General features: G+C 37.8%; 1 protein-coding gene and 1 long non-coding RNA gene across 5 annotated transcripts in view; one reads left to right on the top strand and one right to left on the bottom strand.

Moving 5' to 3' along the window:
• Nucleotides 1-4,330: 4,330 nt before the first annotated feature.
• Nucleotides 4,331-11,385, bottom strand: LOC112415916 (uncharacterized). The gene is made up of 4 exons (XR_003006393.1): nt 11,283-11,385; nt 10,096-10,197; nt 9,262-9,400; nt 4,331-5,126 (listed from the first exon to the last, which is right to left on the bottom strand). It is a non-coding gene; the product is annotated as an uncharacterized LOC112415916 (long non-coding RNA).
• PLSCR1 (phospholipid scramblase 1) overlaps nt 11,364-23,973 on the top strand; it is a 30,035-nt gene continuing 17,425 nt past the window's right edge. The window contains exons 1-3 of one of the 4 annotated variants that reach the window (XM_024769116.1): nt 11,364-11,749; nt 17,882-17,907; nt 20,399-20,479. In XM_024769116.1, the coding sequence (XP_024624884.1) occupies nt 17,895-17,907; nt 20,399-20,479 (94 nt within the window). In that variant the 5' untranslated portion in view covers nt 11,364-11,749; nt 17,882-17,894. The remainder of the gene's footprint in view (nt 11,750-17,881; nt 17,908-20,398; nt 20,480-23,973) is intronic. The other 3 variants (XR_003006392.1, XM_024769118.1, XM_024769117.1) reach the window with 3 other exon arrangements.

Below are 23,973 nucleotides of genomic sequence, written 5' to 3'. Positions count from 1 at the left end.
GGAGAAATTGAATAGTCAAAGGAAAATAAAAAACCTCTAGATTTTTGGGATATCTGAAAGAAAAAAATTCAGTTTCAACCCATTAACCCTACAGTTAGGCACACCAATCAACAAGGTCTGCTGCTGAAATCTTTTACTGAATATTTTACCGCCTCTGGCATATATATAAATAGGCTATCTAAGGATCACCAGACACCTAAGGCAGGAATCAGACAAGAGAGACAAAAACAAACAAAAGAAAAGCAAAACTTGGGAAAAAAAGATACATTGCTGAAAAAAATAGGAAAAAAAAATCCAAACCCATAATTAATATCCTCTGAGACATAAAAATCAATTTATAAAACAAGAATACAAAACTACAAGGAAGAGTGTTTGGGGTGGTGGGCAGGAGTTGAAAACATAATAGCAAAAGTTTTAAATTAAGTTTGGGTATGAAAGATAAATTGAGAAAAATCCCTCAGAAATTTTAACAAACAAAAAGTACCAAGAAGGAAAATAGGGAAGAAAAGGTATGAGAGGGTAGAGGGGAAGGAAAAGGGAGAGAATTGAAAGAGAAAGGTGAATTGAACACCCTATTAGGAAAGGAATTCTGGTTTACTTTGGATGTTGTCAAAAGTTCAGAAATAACAGAAGTGAAACCAATTAATCACCAGAGTAGTAAAAGTTTTCTGTGCACACACCAGAAAGACAGTTTGAGAATTGGGAACACTCAAATTAAATATTGAATGAGCCTCTGGGTAAATTATTAAAAGTAATGACTAATTTTTCTTCACAGTGATTGGTTATAACCTTAGAATTTTCTTAAATAATAGAGAATTGGTTAGTTGCTACCTCATATCCATTTTGGGAACCAGTTTTAAGTTGTGCTTATGACTCCCAGACACATAAGCAAGAAACGACCGAAGTCAATATCATGAACAAGCTAAATTAAGCTTTGTTTGTATGACTAAACTGATTTTTGTCCCTCAGGGAATTTTCAAGGCTGCTTGTCAATTTGCGTGTGATTTTAACACCAATTAAAATGAGAAGTTAGGGCTTCCCTGGTGGCACAGTGGTTGAGAATCTGCCTGCTAATGCAGGGAACACGGGTTCGAGCCCTGGTCTGGGAGGATCCCACATGCCGCGGAGCAACTAGGCCCGTGAGCCACAACTACTGAGCCTGCGCGTCTGGAGCCTGTGCTCCGCAGCAAGAGGGGCCGTGATAGTGAGAGGCCCGCACACCGCGATGAAGAGTGGCCCCCGCTTGCCACAACTAGAGAAAGCCCTCGCACAGAAACGAAGACCCAACACAGCAAAAATAAATTAATTAATTAATAAACTCCTACCCCCAACATCTTCTTAAAAAATAATAATAATAAATTAATAAAATAAAATGAGAAGTTATATGTGCAACCAGTGTTGGACTCACTGAAACACCAGGCGTCTCTGGTCCAGAGGAAACTAACCTAGGAGGTCATTTTTTATTTTCCAAGAATGAAGGAAGGATAGAGGGAAGGGGATAATTGAAGCATGTCTACTGAATCTCTACGTTCAGTTTCACAGCTCCTGAGTACTCTTCTGTAGAAAAAATGGTCATCTCTGCTATGAAGAATTACAGACAATTTGTGAGACAGTCCTCTAAGTATTATTTGCAAAGCATGGCTCAGCTTTAATTATAAATGGAGATAACGCTCTTATTTTGAGAGATCTTTCTGTATCCCAAAGTAACTGAACCAACTCTATGGTTATTCCAGGCCTCAAAACTTCTCTAAAGAATGGATTCTGAATTTTCACAAACTCTAATCCGAAACAGGTCTCTTCATAACACACCATACTGAGACCTATTCATATCATTTGTAGCTAGAGCAGACCTGTATTTTTTAATTTTCTATGATCCCAAGGATAATACCAAATAAACAAGCATCTTTCTTCCAAATCTCAAAGCTTAAAGTATTTTTTTACAGGCACAACAGATGATAAAGTTTAATTTTATTGATCTCTGAGAATTTGGCCTCTCAGTGAGGGAGTTAGCCTTGCAGAACTTCTGAGAGAGTGCTAAGGTGGGGATCAAGACCGGTCCACATGATCAATCAGCGGCAGCTACTTGATTTGGACTCCCTTATGATACCCAACCACGGCAGAGGAATAAGTGGTGCTTCCTCAGCCAAGACGAGTGAGAAAAGGAATAGGGCTGACTGCCAAGGCTATGACACATCTCACTGCCACCAGCATTAGATTTTATTCAGGAATGACAATCAAACGTGTAACTGGGATGGCACGAGACCAGCGTAATCAGAATGGTAGCTGGGATAGATTGTAAGGATTTCTCCCCCAGTTTTCCATTCCCTGGCTAGTTGATCAAACACTTATCTAGGTACTGCTATGAAAGTTATTAAGTTTGCTAATCAGCTGACCTTAAGATAGGGATAGTCTCTTGGATTATCCAGGTGAGCCCAATGCAATCACACAAGCATAAAAAGCAAAACAGGAAGATAGAAGACGCAGTACGAAAGATGCAGCAGAAATGGAGGTCAGACAGATTTCAAGCATGAGGAAGATTCAACACACAATTGCTGGTTTTGTGATGTATGGACCCATGTGGAGCTAAGGGTAGGCCCTAAGCTGACAGCCAACAAGGAAATGAGGACCACGCTCTATAACCACAATGAAAGGGATTCTGCCAACAACCCAAATGAGTTTGGAAGTGGGTTCGTTCCAGAGCTTCCAGTTAAGAGCCCTTGATTCAGCCTTTGAGACCCAAATCAGAGAACCCAGTGAAGCCAACACAGACTTCTGACCTACAGAACTGTGAAATGACAAAATTGTGTTATTTTAAGCTATTAAATTTGTGGTAATTTGTTACAGCAGCAATAAAAATCTAATATAAATGCCCAACCTATCAGTAGAACTTGCACACAGGCTACACACAGTAACTGCTAACTATCACCCCTGGCTATGCCATGTAATGTTTTACCTGAAACTATTGTTGCTGCCTATCTAACTACTGAAATACAAAATGTTTGTTGCTGCATATTTCCTCCTACATTCTATTTACAGTCAAATAATGCATAAATTAGATACCTGAATATTCATTATCCACGTACACTAGCCCCATTTGTACAGGTATTTAGTGGCAAGGGCCAATGGTACTGATACCTGTAATAGTAATGATTTCATACCTAGGATTACCTGTAATAGTAATGATTTCATACCTAGGATTCTAATCCATTTAAAACATTCTAGAGGCTCACAGGTTTCATGTAGGAGACTGCTCACAGCATTTTATATAACAATAAAGAATAAATAGAATACATCATGGCACAATTATTACATGAAATATTATGTAACCCTTGAATAGATTTTTGAAGGAAATGATCTCCAGTTGCTAAATGAAAGCAGGATACTAAATTGTATCAACTATCTGAGTCTAATTTTATTAAAATTACAAGTACACTTGCACACACAATGAAGACTGGAAAGAAATACATTATGTTATAGTAGTCATTAATGTGTGGTAGGTTATTAGTAATTTTTACATATTTTTTCAAATTTTTATATATTATTACTTTGCAATTTGATTTTTTTTAAAAACACTGAATATTAATCTGTAGAATTAGTTTGCTACTTATACATATGGCACTAATTCTATATACTACTTTGCCAAATTGACCTTTTAGCACATTGGTTCCCTCATCTTCAAAAATAAATTGACCCAAAGAACCTAACATCTCTTTGAACACAAAAATTCTAAGAATATCTAAGTATAGAAATGCCATGAAAACCCTAGGTTTATAATGTATAGCCCTAGAATCATCACTTGGTCTTCGGCATTTTGCTATATTTCTCCTTCATGTCATCGTTGCCAAAGGTCCTTTATGAGCACTTTGTGAACTCTGAACATGAATCATCTCTTAAACCACAATAAATGATCTTCTTATCATCCTATCACTACATGAGTTTTGAAGGCAATTAAGAAAGTACAAACAAGAGCACAAACTATTGGGAAGTTGCTATCTTAATTTTTCTTTATATTTTTAAAGTAATCTTCTTACATGAATGACAACTACATAGAAGTATTTGTGATTTTCCTTTTCAAAATATTTATGCTCTTATCATTGCCTTATATTAACATTATGCATACCAAAATAAGGTTTGCATATATGTTTGTTTGTAAGAGTTTTTAATTGAATTCATTATTTTAAAAATTATCAAATCTATTTTGTATCATTAAAATTATATTTCAGCCATCTAGTTTAAAACTTAATAAACTCTATGCATATCTGTTTTCATTTTTTAAAAATCCTGTCTTTCATATATTTCATTGTATATGTAGGAGTATAAATAAAATTTCAGGTGGAAGCAAACTTGGTACAATTCTTTTGGAAAGCATTTTAGCAAGATACACAAAGAGAATTAAAATGATTAAGCAATCTGACCTCAAAATCCACCTGGAAATTTATCCTTATGAAATGATTCAAAAGAAATAAAAGATCAATGATAGATATTTACTTCCATTTAAAAAGCTTTCATTCAATTATGAGCTTAAAAAATCTATTAGCATTCATCCTGAATTATTTGAATTTCTCATCTACACAACCCAGATTAAACCTAATTTCTTAATGTACTAATTTGCATTAACCCTCTAAGCCTAAAGAATGCATTAGAAATTCGGTACTCAGTGAAGGAATGGTTTGGAATCTATTTACCAGACTAATAAGTGCAAATAACATTCCTTGAAATATCACTATATTTAAGTTATTACAAATGGCTATGAAACTTTTTTCTTCACTATTATCTCTTCAGAAATGAATATAAAACCATATAAATAAATGCAATTCCTGTTCTGGTATGAATTTAAATGATATTACTTTGCAAATGAATTCAGTTCACCATCTGAGTTTGCAAATATGTGCTGTCAATACCAAGCAGTTTCTTTCTTGTACCACAAAACAAAACAAACAAAATAAAACAAAACAAACATAACAACATCATTATTGGAAAGATCAAGACTAAAGTTTTCTTTTTTGAAAAATGTAGATAAAATGTTGAATTACTAAACTGGTGAAAGAAGAGCTAACATTTAACAGAACCATGATTAGTTGTTGCCGTATGTTGTGGTTTGTTTTCAATGTTGATTCCACTGGTAACTTGATTGTAGGTGATACAAACAAGCAAAGACGTGATCAGAGGAGAAAGCAAGAAAAGGGCAAACATGATAAAGTGTAATTAAGTAACTGAAATTTTTATCTGTTGACCTTATATAATATACTATCTATACTGAACTCAGATTGACATATGACATTCTTAATATAATGACTTATTGAGGAAATGAAAGCATTATTGACCTGCTATGGGGTTTTGTTTGTAATGAGTTACTTTGTTTTGTTTAAATTTGGCATTCATAAAGGAGTATGACACTCAAACTCACCCTCTGACTCAGTAACCAGATATTTGTACTTCATAAGCAAGAACCCTTATAATCTGAATATGAATTCCTCAGTTAACAGGGTTTCAAATTGTTCTTAGAGTTTTATTAAAGTGTCTCTTCTCTTGTTTTCGCTTGTGATACATCCAAGAAAGTTAATGTTTTCAGTTAACAAAGGGTTAGTCCAATGAACTTGATCCCCTTTAGGATTTTTCATTACATCTTCATGGTTAGTAATCTTACAATTGCTTATAATTACTTTTAAGTAAGCTTAATTAGCAGTCATTTTATTTACTTTAAAAAAAATCCTAAAGTCGTCTATATTTCATTGTCTTCCTTTTTATTCCGTAAACCATTGAAATATGGTTTCCATTCCCACAATTCCAATAAAATTGTCCTTGCTAAGACTGGTAATGGCCTTTATACTTGTTAGACCATCTGGAAATTGTTAAATCTTTAACTGACAGCCAGGACAAATGTATATTAAAATATCTCTTGTGCTCAGATTCCTTGGATTTTTTTTTAACCTAATAATTATCTCTTTAGATGGTTATTTGGTATTGGCTAAATAAGTAGAAAATTTAGGCCCCAGATCTGACTATTTTGTTTTGCTGGTTTGGATTTGGGGTAAGTGAAAATTGTTTGACTTGTGCAAAGTGAAGAATCAAAACAGATAAGCTCATCAGATGGTGATTGATAAAGCTATAGCTACAACTTTAAACCTCAGGAAAAGATTCAGCCCTGCACCTCCTTGCAGGACAACCTGGTGCAGCAGCCTGGCCACTCCCACCCTGTTCACTGAAACACAGCTCTCTATCTCTGTCTCTGTCTAAAAAATATGGGAATTAGTACATTACAGGGACCTGAAACTGTAGAGCGAAATCTTACTTTCTTTCCACTCTGCTCATATCTACCTACTAAGGTTCCGATTGTGGATAAGATCGTGGGATATATTTTCTGTTTAGTAACTTCCCTTCCCTTCTAGAACTGGGGAAGTGGAGGGCACAATAAATTAGGCATTGTGTTTAACCAGAAGGTCTCTTTTTCTTGTCATCAGGTGCAAAAACAGGACATGATCTTATGACCTAAGTGCAAGACTCAGCCACCGCAACAATAATTTCTCTTATTTCTTGCAGTTGTGACACCATTAAAAGTTTCCCATTAAAATTTAAATTTAAAATTTTTTAAATTTAATAATGACACCATTAAATTTTCCTCATTAAAAGTCTCTTTCTCTGGGCTTCCCTGGTGGCGCAGTGGTTGAGAGTCCGCCTGCCGATGCAGGGGACACGGGTTCGTGCCCTGCTCCAGGAAGATCCCACATGCCGCGGTGCGGCTGGGCCTGTGAGCTCTGCAACAGAAGGGGCCACAACAGTGAGAGGCCCGCGTACCGCCAAAAAAAAAAAAAAAAAAAGTCTCTTCCTCCTTAGTTTCAGGAACATTACACTTCTGCTTTACATGGCGCTCCTTGTCCTTCCTCCCTTTCAGTTTCTTTAAGGGAAGGGTACAGTACCCACACTCATTAAATACCAGTGTCTCTCATTTCCATCCTTGACCCATTCCTCATGCTGCAAACTCAGTGGTGTGGGTGTTTCTATAACATCAATTACTGTGCATATTTCAAGTTCTCTCAACAGGTAGGGAGGAATATCTTAACTATCTATCTTAACTACCTACCCATTGTCTCCACTTTGATGTCCCACAGCCATCTCACACTCAACAAATCTAGCTAAACTCTACTCCTATTCTCATTCTCTGATGTCTATATGTATGCACTAGCATCTATTCAATTGTTCAAAATGGAGACATTCCCCATTCCCCTAAAGGGAACGGGAAATAATCCCCTTCCCTTTCTCTCCCCCAAATCTGTAGTCACCAAGCAGCACCTGCCCTTTTATTTTTTTTTCCCATCCTTGGAATTCATCTTCTCCTTTCCAACTTCACTAAACACCATCTCACTATTTTTTTCAGGATAGTATCTTTGTCACTAAGATGATCTCCTTTCTTCTCCTACTCTACAAATCATTCTTCTCTCTGTCACAATTCAGTCTTTCTAAAACAAGAGCCTAATAGTGTCTTTTTCATACTTAAAATTATATCATACTTCAATCCAGTCTCCAAGATCAAACCCAATCTCTTCCGCACAGTGTATGAACTTTTACTTATGCTTCCTGCCCAACCTTTCCAGAATTGATTAGTTTGGCTGATGATAGCTCCTATAACAAATTTTAATGGCTTTTATTAATACAACTTTCTTTTTCTTTCCCATAACTATCAAGGTGAGAATTTCTAGTCTCTGGGCAGCTTTCGTTCACACAGTGTTTCAGGGCCACGAAAGCCTCTGTTTTGTAGTTCTGTCATCCCTTAGGGTCTCAGCATCTTCTGCAACAAGCCAATGGGAAGGAAACAGTATGGTGAAGTAAGATCCTTAGTTTGGAAGTAATACCTTGGTTTCTTCTCACACTCTGTTGGCTGAAATTCAGTCATATGGCCAAATAGTAGCTGGACACTTGTCAGCAGTAGTTCTATACCAAGGAAGAAGGAACACAAATTTTGGCGAACAGTTCATTTTCTCTGCGTCAACATCAAAAGTCTCCTTCCGTTCCCTATCTTGCTCCCTGTTGCATGGCAGCCATACTTAACCCTCGTACTCCTGAAATACACTATGGCATCCCTTGGCATATGTTGCTGCCTTCTGCTCACGGCTATCTTCTATTCACCTTTAAAAATGCAGCTGAGAAATCTTTTTGTGTAGAAAGCCATTACAGAACTCTTATTTCTGGATTAATAGCCTCCCTATGTGTTCTATATTTTTTTGTTGCAATAGGTGCTTGGAAAATCTTGATAGACTCAGTTATGTACATCTTAAGTTCAAAAATGTTCATCTCTCTTCTCAGTAAGACCTAAAAAATATGAGTGTTGAAAATGAAACCTGTCATTTGGAGCGATTCTTATTACAAATTTATGAAAATATTTTTGGTAAAGTAAAAGGATTTATGATTTTATAAATAGCTGTTATCATACAACTGGTAATATACATTTTCTAAAAAGGATTTTTTTTTTTTTTTTTTTTTTTTCCGGTACGCGGGCCTCTCACTGTTGTGGCCTCTCCCATTGTGGAGCACAGGCTCCGGACACGCAGGCTCAGCGACCATGGCTCACGGGCACAGCCGCTCCGTGTCATGTGGGATCTTCCCAGACCGGGGCACGAACCCGTGTCCCCTGCATTGGCAGGTGGACTCTCAACCACTGCGCCACCAGGGAAGCCCAAACAGGAGCTTTTTGTGTGTTTTTCATCTTAAGTGAAAACCTGTAGAAGATGGTATAAAAATCTTTTGCTTAATAACACTCACTTCCTTATTTTTCTGAAGAGACACCAGACAGCATCTCTCAGCTTCCTTTGCAGTTAGGTGTGGCCATACATTTGAGTTCTGACCAAGGAAATGTGGACAGAAATGATGTGTCTCAATTTCAGATCTGGCCCATATAAACCTCTCATATGCAACCAACTTCTTTCCCCTGCAGACTTAGTGTCAAAGTCCAGAAAAATCTCGAAAGCCATATGTTAAAGATGTCAGTGTTTCCATGAGCCTGGGTCCTTGAGTGATGCTGTAAAGCAGAGCCCCCGGCCTACCAAAAGGGAACACTTCCATTTGGCTGTTATGTCGTGAAAAAAAAAAAAAAAACTACTTTTATTATGTTATGTCATTGAAGTTTTGAGGTTGATAATGCCACCAGCATTATCCCAAATTATACAGCCCAGTGTTGATGACTAGAGAATTCATGTTTGGTGATCTCCTGGAAAATTAAAAATCTTTGCTAACATTAATATTTCAAAATAGATAAATTTGCCTGACCAATGGTGAGCCTGAGGCACTCAGATGTCAGGACCTTCTGCTGCTTCCCTATTGTACCAATTTCACCTTGGGGCTGCGGGACTCTCTTGGAGCTATCGGCTGCGGGACTCTCTTGGAGCTATCGGCTACAGCAGTTGGCCTAAACAAGAAAACAAAGAGCAAAAAAGAGGATTTTGGAAAGAATATATTAAGATTCTCGGTGGTACAATGCTAAGATTATTTTTAAAATAACTTTAAACAGCTTAAACAAAAAGAATCATGAAGAGCTATAACCATGGTGTAAAATTATAAAGACATAAACCCCACCATGCAGAAAAGGACAGCAGTACAGAATCCTGTTTATTTTTAGTATGCAATCAGATGAAAAACAAAAATAAATATTCTTGGTGAGTCCATAACCACAGCCAGCTTACACATAACAAATCATCTGGAACTATGTAAGTCAGGGTCAGTGCTGTGGCTCAAAGGGTCATTATGCTCCTGAGATCGTTCCACAATTCCTATATGTATGTGTGTGTGCATGTGTGTGTATGTAAGTGTGTATACATGTATGTGTGTAGGTATGTACATTTGTATGTGTGTATATACAGAAATATATATATATATACACATACATATATAAAATTAGGCAGGAATGCTTTTCTCAAAGTCCTCAAGAAGATTTTTCCTCAGCCAAATCTGAGAAATATGCCCATGTGTGCACCAATCACAGGCAAAGGAGACAGGCCGGTGTCAATACAATTGTCTACCAATGAAAATTCATACTTCGGGTTAGGACACTTGTTCCATGAACACATTGCTCCCCAATACGTAACCAAAATAGGATTCCCTTACCAAGTGGTTCTCAAAGTGAAGTCCATGGACCAACATTATCAGCATCACATGTGAACTTATCAGAAAAGCACATTCTCAGGCTCCATCCCAAACCTACTGATTCTGAAAAATTGAAGATAGGGCTTCACAAATTGAGTTTTAACAAGAATTTCTGGTGCTTCTGATGCACATTAAAATTTGAGACCCACTACTTTACCATATAAAAGCAGATACTGAGTTTGGGGTAGGCAACTAATTGTTTATGCTATGCCTGGACATTTTCTAATTAAAGATATTTTCTAATTAAAAGTACTTTTCTTTAGAGATCATAACAAAATGAAAGCAAATACAGTTAAAACAAAACGAACAAAAAACCAAAGACATAAAAAGCACAAGAAGAACAAGAAAATGTTAATGTACAGAGGGGAATAAAATCTTAACATGTTTGAGAAAATGGAAAGAGGCAGATGTGGTAACTATTTTATAACAGGAAGTTACAACGTGTGTATAGACAGATGTAAGAATAAAGAGATCCAACTTACTACCACAGAATCCCAGAGAGACTGAGGACTTAGTGACTTCAAGTAAAAGAGAGAATAAAGTTGAAAATTAAAGATCAAAATGAGAAATGCTTGAAAGTCTATATTCACAGATCTATTCACCAGCCCTCATTCACTATCGCCATGGAGAGAATGTGGTAATGGTATATACCACCCTAAGCAAGGTGTAGGAGCTTTCTTCTGTTTAAAAGATAACAGAAACTTCTAGAGAGTCAAAAACAATATTCATGGAGGAGGAGAGGTTGAAAAAAAAACATTGAAAATGGAAGGTACTGGATCTCTCCAGTTTTCCTATTCCTTCTGCAGCAGATATCAGCAGTCAGAAAGCTAAATGGCAAGGTACATATCACTTCTTTTCTCCATATCCAGCTTTGTTTGGAAGATCACGTGTTACTTTGGTAAGTAAAAATTTTACTAGAAAAACAACAACAATGAATCCTTCAGGTCAACAAATATTTTCTTACTGCGCCAGTTTGCCAGTAGTGACGCTGGAAATAGTAAACATTCTAAACACATCTGGTTGATTGGACTCTCTAAAGGAGTTAACATCATTTAGCGGAAAGAGAGAGACAGAGAGAGAGCGAGAGAGAAACAGAAAAGACACCATAAAGAAAAACAAGTTTGACTCGCCCTATTTGTATTCTGTACCGCTTCCTGCTTCCTGGCGAGGCCACCCCGGGGGCGGCCACTCCCCTGTTAATGACCAAGTTCCAGCTGGTTTCGACCTCCCAGTTCCTCGCGGCCCTGAATCTCAGAACCAACGTTTTTGGAGCCTCTCCACGGGTCAGAAAGGGAGCTGACAATCTCTCCGCGCTGCACTGGGGCGGCGGTCCCGCCTCCGGGTCTCAAGTCTCCCGCAGCTACGCGGAAGCGCCAGTCCCGGGACGAGGGCGGGAAGCCCCTTTGGAACTCACGATCTAGGAAACGAAACCAGAGGCCACGGGTTTCGTCACCGTCACCACGGTCTCTCGGAGGTCTCTTTCCTGGTAACTTCAGGGAAGGTTGTGTAAGGAGCACTCTTGACTGCGAAGGGTCGGAAGCCGAGCATCGGCTCCGCGCCCGGGTTCCCCGAGCTCGTCTCACCGCAGGCAGCGCCGGAGCTGCGGCGGCCACAGGTTGGTGGGCGGCGTGCTCGGTCTCCTCCCGCGGGTGCCGGGCGCGGGGCTGGCGCGGGTTCCCAGGCCGGGCGGGGGGCACTGGGGGCTGCTTCGGAGCGAGGGGCGCGAGGGCCGGCGGGTTACGTTTGCGCTGAGGTTGGGGGCGGGGGGCTCGGGCCCCAGCGGCCTCGGGAAGCGACCGCAGAAGCCGACCAGGGACTCAGCAGGGAGCCCGGCTGACCTAGTCCTATCCCGGCCCGTCCCAGGACCTTTCCAAGGCCAAGGTGTTTTCTGCCTGAAACCGCCTTGTAGGTTCGAATGCGCTTAGTCCATCTCTTAATAGCGCGGAAGTGCGCTGGATCATGGCCAGAACCTGGGCTTAGCGGTATCTGCGAGCACTTAGGGGTATTCAGAGGGACGATTAATAGATCCTGCTAGCTGTCGTTGAACAGTCAGTATTAATGAGGAGTGTGGCTGCGGCCAAAACTATACTAGGCACCCTGGGACACCAGACGAATTGGGAAGACAGGCGGTTTATCACATAGAGGCTAAAGCCAGTAGCTCAGGAGTCCACCTGCCTGACTTGAACCTGCCTCTACTACTTAGTATCTGTGGACTCCCAGACAGTTTCTTCCTACATGTTCCTTCCTTGGCTCATCTCTGAAACTGGGTAATGATCAAAAGTTACAAGAGTTAGAGTGTGACGTATAACTTTGGCACTGCAGAGTGTACTCAGTAAACATTAGATTTATTACTTTAAATATTTGAGCAAGTCCTTGATCCTCCAAGCTCACTGTCTGGTTCCCATGTGGTTTTATTTAGACAGCTATTGCAGCAAATCCTGGAATGGCCACTTCCCAGTTCCCGGAACAGGCAGTCAGTGTTTCTCCTAGTTGAGCAATTTGAGATACATGGTTAGTGCAAGTGTTACTTGCTTAGTGTGAAGTATCAGGAGATTCAGGGTCCCCTTGTTCTTCCTGGAGCTTTCTTAACAATGGAACTTTCTCTTAATACCACCCTGGCGAGTATGACAATTGTAGGGCTTTGAACACTGAACAAACACAAGGAAATGAAAAATAAATGAAAAGGGAAGTGAGTGGGTTTCTGCAGTTGGATAGAAGTGTCACATGAAACAGCTGAGTCACAGATTAGCCAGCCTTCACATCTGTAAGGTAACTGTCCTTTCTGACTGAAGGAAGTGAAATAATACTGTACACAACTATTGAATCAGCAAGCACCAATTAAGCGTCTTGTCCTGACAGGCCATGCTCTGGCCTTTGGGAGCTTCGACAGGAAACCTGTAAGAACTGTTCCCTGTTCACCTCTCCATCCTCTGGTCCAGTGATCTCTCTCCTTCTATGCTCTGTGACCCACAGATCTTTATTCCCTTGAATGAGCCAAGCTCCCTCCCTCCAGCCTCAGGACTGCTACCTATGCAGTTCCCCCTGCCTCTAATGCCTCACCCCATCCAAATACACACCTCCATAGCCTAGTTGATTTTAAACTGCCTTTGGCTCTCAGATGTGACTTTCTGACAACCCCACTACACTATCTAAGTTAGTGCCTCTATAACTCTTTTTATAGAACCATTATTTTTATTCATAGCGCTAGTATTTGTAATAATATATTGTTAATTGTCTGCCATTTTGTTCTAGTGATTGTTATAGTGCCTTACATGCTCTGTGCCTTCAAGCAATATTCCTTAGAAAGAGGCACAAACTTTATAGTGAGTGACTATTTACAGACATGTTTATATGTGTATATGTGCATTTATATATGTGTACATGAGTGTGTATACTGCATTTTCTGTAATAGTGCTAAATTTTAAAAAACCAAAGCATTATAGTTAAGCAGTGCTAACTATTGTGCTTTCCATTTTTCAAATTTTGAAAATACTAAGTACTTACAAAAAACTCTTGCCTGGCCTAGTAAAAAAAACAAATAGGCAGCAGTAAATTTGAAATTCCTGCTCTCTGCCTTACATAAGAAAAACACCATAAAGATAGTCTATTAACAAATTTCACTGAAAATTGGTAATTTGGGATAATGTTTTTTGGTTTTTTTTTCCAGTGAATCAAGGACATGACTGCAAAGGAAATGAATCGTGAATCATTCCTATGAGCTAGTTACTGAGCTGTATGACATTAAGTAACCATTAACCTCTCTGGCCTTAGTTTCCTCATTTTTAAGGAGGAAAGGAAACAACACAAATTTGTGAGGGAGCTCTCAGTTGTCAGGAAAGGCTCTTCAGGAGTAATAAAGCAACCAAACTAGGATAGCTGACATAAAGATTAGTTTATGTGTCTTTGGTCTCTTTGGTTTAGTTGCTAGTTTTGTACAACACTTGACTACCTCTCTCTCAGTTGGTCCCAGCTGATGAAATGTCTACGTTGTTCTTCAAGGTTTACTATGAAATGCTATCCCAATGTGGTTCTGAGCATATTTGTTTTGATTTCTTGAATCTAAAATACAGAAGTGGTATTTTATAGGCAGAGTCTCTCTTATCAGGTTCCTTGCACTGATGATGGCCTCAGCCACCCCACTTCGGTCCCCTGTCTTGGACATACGTGTACTGGTATACTCAAATCCTCACCAACATCTTGGCCACCTGTTTGTGTGAACCCATCTGTTTTTGCTCTGCTTGTGTTTTACCAAAACCACAGTTCAACAGATGAAGTGCTTTTGACCTTAGGTGTTAACCTTTCTAAATGCATAAAATTTACCTACAAACATAAGCTGAACAACATGGAAATTGCTTGATTTGTGACTTACCTCAGCAAGGGTTGGGTTCTCCACTAGCTCTAATTCCTCCTCTCCCCCTAGTCTAGTATCTCATTTTCATTTATTCATAGGAAGTTAGGGATATAGAATTCTGGGATTGTGTTTAGAGCAGTAAAGTTTTGTTAAAATAATTAAGGACACATATCTCCATCTTGGGACTCTGAGAAGAATGTCAACTGGCTTGGTTTTTGGCAGTTAAGTAAAATTGGATAAGTAACCCAAATCTAGTTTATGCCTAGTTCATAGGCTTAGTAGTTTCAGGATCTTTCAGAATTAGGGATGTTTCCCCTTTGGGTTGCAGGTTTACTTTAATATTTTTGACGAAATAAGATAGAAATTTCAGGACCCCAAGAGATGGGTCAAAGGGTTTCCTGTAATATGAATTGTGGAGCCACAACTGGATATCACGTGCACTATTTCCCCTTCTCCCGGGTGGTAGAGGTTTATGATTATCTAGTATCCCATAGCACCAATAGAATAGGTCTTAATGGTGTCTGATAGAATAAATTTAACAGATACATGCTTATATGTATAGTATATGATGCCTTAATTTCCTCAGAAGCTCTCATTTAACAAGTTAGGATAAGTGTGTAGTAATCAGATTATAATTTGGAATTCTGTATTTGTCCTGAAGTAATTATGATTCCAGTGGTACAATGTATAATATGACTTCATTAGAGTTCTTTTTCTTTTAGTACAGGATAAGTATGATTTTCTTGCAAGTCTTGCTGCGATTTGTTTCTTACTAGGAGTAGTGGAAGACATTATTTAAAAGTTATAATATTAAATTAATTAACTAATAAATTAATTCATCCAGGACACACAGCCCGATCATTCCCAAAACTGAGTGATGTTATGTCTTGTAATAGAACCATTAAGTTTGAGAAAACCAGAACATCCTTAAAACAGCAAAGGAGAGCAGACAGGGATGAACATGGGGGATGTCTTTAGTCCACAAGTGCGTTATTCTGCCTGTGGCACACATACAGGTTCAACTGTCACTTCACATTTTGCACCAGAGCTTATGATGTAACATTTTTCATGCTTGAGATATTAGGAACTTGTGAAAATTCTAAAAACTACAGGAAAATGAGGACCCAGATTATATACTGCAGTAGTTTTGCCAACAGGTACTCATCCTCACAAAACTATAGTTTAAGACTCAAAATATTGTGACCAAGTAGGAAGGAAAGAGTAAATATGAACAAATGAGCTCTGTTTGAGTCTGTTTCACTTCCTCTCCTTTGATTTCTGTGCAAGGAGAGAATTATCTCTGGCTTCAGGAAAAGTAAATACTCATATTCATAGTTGGTACTCATTCTGCAAGGACTTGGGTACTTATTGCTCCATTGCTTAAGAGCCTCCACCTGTTCCTAATGTGATGCATAGCACTCGTGTATGAATTCCCTCTCTTTCTAGCACATTCTTTATTTCTGACTGGCACTGAATTTCCTAGGCTCAGACAACTAAATGCTAAGAAGAAATATATTTTAAATTAAAACTAAATTTTTTTTCCTTTCAGATGTATAGACTTGCCCTCCAGAAACTATGGAATTTTTTTTGCCAATTCAGTGATTTGTTCACAAAAATAAATTGTTTAATTCTAAAAATTAGACCTCCAGGTATTATTTAGGATTTTTCCTTGAACTGAGTGCCCTTCTGACATTTTAGGCAAGGCAGGAATGACTGAAACAGTAGTCCCTTAAAATTGCTAAGTTGATTGAAGGGCCATATAACATTTTTTTAAAAAACTAATCATATTATGAAGTGATCCTATGAGAAACAGTAGTTAAGTAAAATCTTGAGCTGTTTAGTCCAGTTTGTTAACTAAGGGATACTATGCATTTCTACTCCAGAAATGGAGTAGTTTTTAAATGTTTTATGTATGTTAGGGTATTGAAGATAATGGGTATGAATTTTAATATAGTCTTTGATCACAGAACTGCATGTTGACAAAAGTAATCATGGTCTATTGTATATAAGAATTTAGTCTCCTTTCTTAGTTGTCCTTCATATGATAGAACATAAAACACAATAATGGCCTTTGAAAACTTTTGGTATGCTTTTGTTACATGTGTTTATTAGCTATTGTTCACCTTGAATAACTGAAGAAAAACATAAATCTTAATCTTTTTGTTCTTTTGTCCTGAGGAGGTCCATAGCACTTGGTTTCTGACCAGTTAATGCTAACAGGGTAGTATTGTTCTAAGAAAATCCAGGAAGTCAAATTTGTAACAAAAAACATATTTTTAAATTTATTCCAGGGCCAAGAAAACCCATTACTGAACTCTTTGAGTATATATAATTAAGAGGTGACCGTAATTGGAATATTCTTAAAAGTTTTACTATATTATTAAATTTTATGCTTATAACAGGCAATGATAAATCGATAACTTTGAAAAGGAGAAGAGGGATATGGTTTCTTCTTGGGAACATTGGATTTTAGTTAAGGATATGGAAGGATCAGTTGACTTTTATTTACCGTTTAGGATAACACAGTAGAAGGAGCTAGTAAAGGGGCAGCAAAAACTGGAGAAGGCCTGGGAAGGGTAGAGCCAATTCATATTAGTGTGTGGGTCCCAGGTAAAACAACTGAGTGGCAAGTTTTTGCCTAATGTGTTAATTGTAATTAACAGGCAGATAGGGGTTGGGATTTAAGGTGGAGAGATAGGAAAAGTAGTGACTGGATAATTGTGGGAAAGACTAGGATGGGATCAAGGCAGTAGAAGGCAGAAGTATTGAGTATAATGTTTTTTATCATTATATTTCTGTAGAAATAAGCAAGACAAAGTTTCAGTTGGATTATCATGGTGTTACAGCTACTATAACCCCTGAGTATATGTTTTTAGGCTAAAATCATGTATTGATACACAAACAGGGGGTCAGGCCTTCTCAAATTTGTTGCTGAAGCTGGGCAGAACATGTCCTCAGGACCTGGAATTTCCAGAGCTATTTACAGCAGTGTGACCTGATAGCTAACCTTTTTCCTTCTCCTGCTGGACCACACCTGCAGCCCAGCCCTACAGCTGGATGCTGGATTGCATGCTCCCTGTAGATTGTGTAGGTTGGAAGCCTCCAGTTTTTAACTGGAGGGCCTTGGGTTCACAGTGTTTCTGTCTTTCTGCCTCATTGAACCCTCTCTTCCCAAGATTTTTAGAAATTGTTCACCATCCTGGACTGACCTACAACTTGTAAAATCCTACTCAGAAACATAGCAGCAGGGAATACAGTCAAGACTGAAGGGTTTAAATGACCAGATTCTGGAAGACTAGATGAATAGAGGAATATCTCATGTGTATATAGTTTCAGAGTATCTTGTTTCAACTGTCATATTTGAATTATATATTTATATCAGGTCTTCTTTTTCAGAACTGTTTAAATCATGGACAAACAAAGTAAGTAATTTAAGTGTTTACTTTCCACCTATAATGTTAAATCTCTTGTTAATGTGTTATTTGTCATAATGTTCTATTCAGTTTCTGAAAGGATATAATTTGCTTTGTGTTGTTTATGTTCCAGAATCCTAAGTCTGGGCCAGTGTTTTGGCTATAGAGAAGATGTACACAAATATCCATAACCACTAATTTTTCCTTTAAAAATAAAGAAGCCTTAGATAAACCTAAGAAATTTTAGGCTTACTGGGAAATATGTTGTATAATTTATATTACATTTCATCTGAATCAAGTTTCCCTTTTCTTTGTGCATTTTATATACAAAAAGACTGTTCCCATCATATTGTTTAACAAACAATGACTTTAATATGCCAGGACATTGTAATAAAATGCTCAGATACATCCCCAATATATATCTCATAAAATACACATGTGAATAGGTTTAAATAAATACAACTTTATTTTATGGCTTTTTTTTTTCAAGAAAATTCTAAATAAGATGAGTATTAACCAAACATGTAAAAAAAGACTTTGTCTTTTAAAAAATTCAAGTTTCTGAAGAGAAAAAAAATCCTATGGGAAAAATAGGGAAAACAAAATCCTGTTTTCTGAAGGCTCTCTATTCTCTATGTTTGTTTAGATAGCTAAAGAGATGTTTATCTCTACCACAATGCCAGCCTTGCTACATATACTAGATACTCTTTAGGACCAGAAACCTTGACTTTTCCTTCACGAAGTTTCATGATTTTTCTTAATGCTTGCTATACTAATTTAATTTTATTAACAATACTTACTTTACTTTTTAAACGTAAATTTACATAGTATTAAGCTATTTTCTTTGCTACAAAAATAGGATGCTTCAAATCACTTAAAAAAAATCATTGGGTCATGGTGACAATTACCTTTTAACTCTTCAACTTCCTATATACAAATGCATGTGTTTGTATGTATATGTGTGCATAAATTGAAATAGAATGGATGGATGTATATAAATATAGAGAGAAATAACAATAACTTGTTGACAATATGAAAGTCCTGTGATTTTTGTAAGTTATTCTAAGTTGCATTTCACAAATGCAGAAATCCATCCATAATTCATATGCTCTGTGATCTACTTGAGCACTCGCCCATGCATTTATTTTCTCTTTGTATAAATTCCCCTGGAATTCCTGAAACCAGGATCATTGCTCTAGTACCAAAACCCCAGGGATTATGAGCTCCTAATTTCTTGAATATGTCAACTCCTTGATATGTGTGTATATTTACTCTTGTTTAAACAGTGGTACCTGTTAAGAGGTGCCAAAATGTGACATATCATTTAAGGATGGGTCTTTAAGTCTTTCAGGACCCATGATACATACAGGAAATGTGTCAGATTAAAAGTTTGGTCAACTTTTTCTTCTGCACCGTTGCCATGTCCCCATTATTCAAAAATAAACTATTTTGAATTTACAGTTAATAAGCCATAGGGAAGAGACGAGAATATGGTGTAAGTGTAGTGTCCACTAGACCATAAATTCCATGAAGGCAGAGCCAGTGTAGCCAGAGAGCCTAACTGAGGGTGACACAGGGGATGCTAGTACTGAATATTTATTTTCTGGCCAGGGTGCTTGCTAAAGGAATGATTAGATAAACACAAATATGAAGAACTAGGAAACTGAACCATTTGTACATATGTATTAAAGATTATTCAAACTACATTGATTAGCAGATAACAAAAGTTAATGTTTATTTATTGTAACTAAGTCAGTTATGATTTTTGTAGTTCAAAATCAGTCAAATACTGGGAATTTCCTATAGTTCAAACTTAATGGGGTAGTTCCAGAGTAAGCATAAAAAGGATATTTAAATACTGAATTGCATGTATTATTTTAAATATTTAAAACATAATTCTTATAGCAACAATTATAGATATCTTTAAAATCACCTATTATCCTTCTATTACCAAACCCACATCCAACTAGGTTCATTTATCTCCTTCTTCACAGTCTATGTAGTTGTTTTTTTTTAACATCTTTATTGGAGTATAATTGCTTTACAATGGTGTGTTAGTTTCTGCTTTATAACAAATTGAATCAGTTATACATACACATATGTCCCCATATCTCTTCCCTCTTACGTCTCCCTCCCTCCCACCCTCCCTATCCCTGAGAAAACCATAATTCAAAAAGAGTCTATGTAGTTTTGAAACAATCTATTTTTCCTAGTAACAACAAAATCAGTGTATGGGAGAGAACACTCATCAGGCATATTTGAAAACTAGAAATTCAGCCCCAGTAATTAGCTGCCTATTTTATCAGAAGGGAATTTGTTTGAAACAAGATTCTACTGCAGACTAACCCTGATAACAGGCATAGCTTTTGTTAAGTGAAGAATTCACTTTGTTTCAGTACAACACAGGAGCATATAAATGAAATTATCTAAGAACAATGCATTTTTTTTCTGATATGTATTTTTTTAAGAAGATATATGTTTACCTCTCCTTGAATTGCAGATGTGCAAATGAATGATCCTCACCCAGGAACACAGTTGCCAGGTGGGTATCTCCCTGAATATCCTCCGGCAGCTTTCCCAGGTAAGACACTGGCTTAAAGAATAAAAAAACAAAATTTATGAGTTATTGATATTCCCCAAAGGGTGTGTGTGTGTGTGTGTGTGTGTGTGTGTGTGTGTCTGTCTGTCTGTCTGTCTGTCTGTCTCTCTCTGTATTTTAGTAGTGTCTTTTACTACAAGTTCAATAATGAAATTTGTAGCCTAGTTCTGGATTTTTTTCTTTGACTATACGTTATCATAAATATCATTAAAATATTTTTTATTTATACAGAATAGTAAAAGTGTTGTGTTAATAAAAACAGTAATGAATTGACATTTAGCAAATAAGATATAAGGTTGCACATAAATTAAACCCCAAAATACACATATTAAGTAACAGATTTTATCGATTCTCCATTCGTTCTGAAAATTATGGTCATGCAGTCACATTTAGGAGATTTATCTCTGGGTGTTTTTGAGTCATTTATTATCTAGGGTTAATTATGTTAAGTGATTGTCATGCAAAAGAGATGACTGCTTAAGCCTGGAAGCTTCAAGCAATAGAAACATAGCTACCTGGGATAATTCTCATTTTTATTTTGTAACATACAAAAATGTGAAACCTTTGCTTTTATATACATGCCTTGCCTTTCTAAGAAAAGTAACTGAGTCATATCACGACATACCAAGTAATATATTATTTCTTTTGAACCGCTGCATAGAAGACTTCAGAGATTTTCATTTAGACAAATGCAGTTATCAACATTACCAGAACTTGGGCTTCCCTGGTGACTCAGTGGTTAAGAATCCTCCTGCCAATGCAGGGGACATGGGTTCAGGCCCTGGTCCAGGAAGATCCCACATGCCGCGGAGCAACTAAGCCCGTCACACCCACTGAGCCTGCACTCTAGAGCCCGCGAGCCACAACTGCTGAGCCCGTGTGCCACAACTACTGAAGCCCATGCGCCTAGAGCCCGTGCTTCATAACAAGAGAAGCCACCACAGTGAGAAACCCACACACCGCAACGGAGAGTAGCCCCCGCTTTCCGCAACTAGGGAAAAGCCCGTGCGCGGCAGCAAAGACCCAACGCAGCCAGAAATAAAATAAAATAAAATAAAAAACGTTACCAGAACTTTACCAAATGGCAGAGTTCATGGTGCACCTACATTTGCAAGTAGGCCGGCTACCCACATCTCAAGAGACCATCCTGAGGACTTAGGATCAAAAGGAGTCTTGTTTGGCCAGAAGGGTGTCTGCATTTTTTATTCTACTCTGAGCAAACAAATCTGTTTAGGAGCTGAATGGCTTGTTTAGTTGTCTAGCCAGAAACCTCAGTGGAACCTGGATCTCATCCAGATGTTTGCATTTAAACGAATGCGAGGTAGAAAGACTACCAAGGCTCTAAGATGATAGTTCTCAAAGGTGCCTATACTTAAGTATTACTTGTAAACTGCTGAAAACACTAGTACCAGGGCACTATCCCAGGAAAACTGAAACAGAAGCTCTGGTTGTGGGACCCCAGGATTGGTAATTTTTTAATTTCGCAGGTGATTCTAATGTGCAGCCAGGGCTGAGAACTGCTACTCTCAATTTTTAAATGGTTGGTGTTTGAAGAATTATTAGCAAGTCTATAGTATGCACCCAAGGCACTTGGAGGATATTTTAATCCACCCATGGCTAAATAATAGTAGGCGATACATAATTAAGTTATAATGAGACTTGAGAGTTTGTGAGAAAAATAGCTCAAATTTATTTCTCAAGTCGAAGGCCAGTATAGCACAGGTCTTTTATGACAGTGATGCTAACAATAGCAATAGATTAAAACTGAGAGTTTATTGTGCCTAATGTGAATTAACTCATTGAATTCTCAGACAATATTATGGGGTAAATACTATTAATTATCACCATTATGCAAGTGGGAAAACTGGCATAGAGAGGCTGGATCAGGCTTCAAGTTCTGGCTTCTGTACTTAATAGTTGTGTTGTGGTTTTAAGCAAGTTGCTGTACCTCCAAGCCTCAGTTCTTATCTATAAAATGGGCATAATATTTTCTAATTCAGGCGTTTTGGAGATTAAATGAGAGTATGTGTAAAGCAACTAGCACAATGCTTTACAATTAATAAATGACAAATATTTGCTATTATATTAATAATATATTAAATCAATTGGGCTTTAGGTAGGTGAAATATTACCTAAATTTCAGGTAATTCTATATGCTTAATCCATTGATTTGGGAAATAATTATCCTCTCTAAGAATCTCGTGAAGGTTTAATAATGTAACCAATTAATTCACATCTCCTCCCCCTCACTGGCTTGCCTGTGGTTTCGTCTTTGCACTGTAGTCAGTGATGTTTAAAAATAGTTATCTGTTAATATTACAGACAGTACCCACTGGGTACATCATTGGCTTCCTTTTGCTTTCAGGATAAAGACCAAAATGCTTAGTTTGGTCCACCAAACCGAAGGGGCTCCCCTGCCTTCTCCTTATCTGTCTCTTAAGACTGTCTCTCCTGTTCAGGTAGACTGGCCTTTTTGCAGATTTTTAAATGCACTGTGTTTGTTACTATCCCAGGGCTTCTTTCTGAAATATTCATTCCCTGCTGCCCACCTACTCAACTCCTTTGTATCCCTCAGATCTCAGCTGAGGGTGGTCCTCAGGGAGGCTGTCCCAACTCCCTCCCTCTGTCTCTCCCCATCTAAACGCCTTCCTTTGGCACATAAAACCCTGGTCCCTCCCTTCAAAGCGCCTGTCTCTGATTTTAGTTAATCACTTACTGACACTGGTGTTGTAGATCCCTAGAGTAAGGGTGAGTGTAAAATTCTCTCTCCCATTAGGCAATGAGGGCAGGGGTTGCATTTGCATTTCCCATTTTAAATCCCAGTGCTTGGTACTCCTAAAAACTTTGCAAGATATCACACAGATCATGGAACTCAGTCTTCTGTTTAAAATCCCTAAAGCCTGTCAATCACACTTGGAATAAAATCCACACTCCTTATTAAGGGGCTCTCAAGATGAATTGATCCTACTTCTTTACTGACAGCTGTTTCTGTTCTTCCTCTCCCTTATAACATCCCTCTCTTTCTCAAACATGTCAGATTTATTCCTAAAGTCAGAGATTTTGTATTTGGTATTCCTGCCTCCTGGAATACTTCTTACCATATCTTCACACACACTTTTTCCCTTCTCAACTTTTAGGTGTCAACCATAAATTTTATCTATCTAAAGTAATTGGTTGATACCTTGCCCTTTTCCCCATGTATTTTCTCCATCAGGTCAATTTGAAATCTTTTTTTAAAATTTATCTTCTGTCTCCTAGAAGTTGCCTCTAAACTGCCTGAGAGCAGGTTGCCTTGTTGATAGCTGTATCCTCTGATTCTAGACCCAATCACATTATAGATCATCTGTAAATATTTATTCATTTAAGAGGGAATAAGTTATAAAACTATACTTAAAAGACATTGCTATGAGGTTTAGTCTGTCTTCTGAGTCATACTTTTTATTGGTGTATGTATTTTGTTGTCAGTATTCCACTTA

This window comes from Neophocaena asiaeorientalis, unplaced genomic scaffold, assembly GCF_003031525.2.
Source record: "Neophocaena asiaeorientalis asiaeorientalis breed wild unplaced genomic scaffold, Neophocaena_asiaeorientalis_V1.1 scaffold118, whole genome shotgun sequence".
Lineage (NCBI taxonomy): Eukaryota > Metazoa > Chordata > Mammalia > Artiodactyla > Phocoenidae > Neophocaena > Neophocaena asiaeorientalis.
This window is presented reverse-complemented; position numbering and strand designations above follow the sequence as displayed.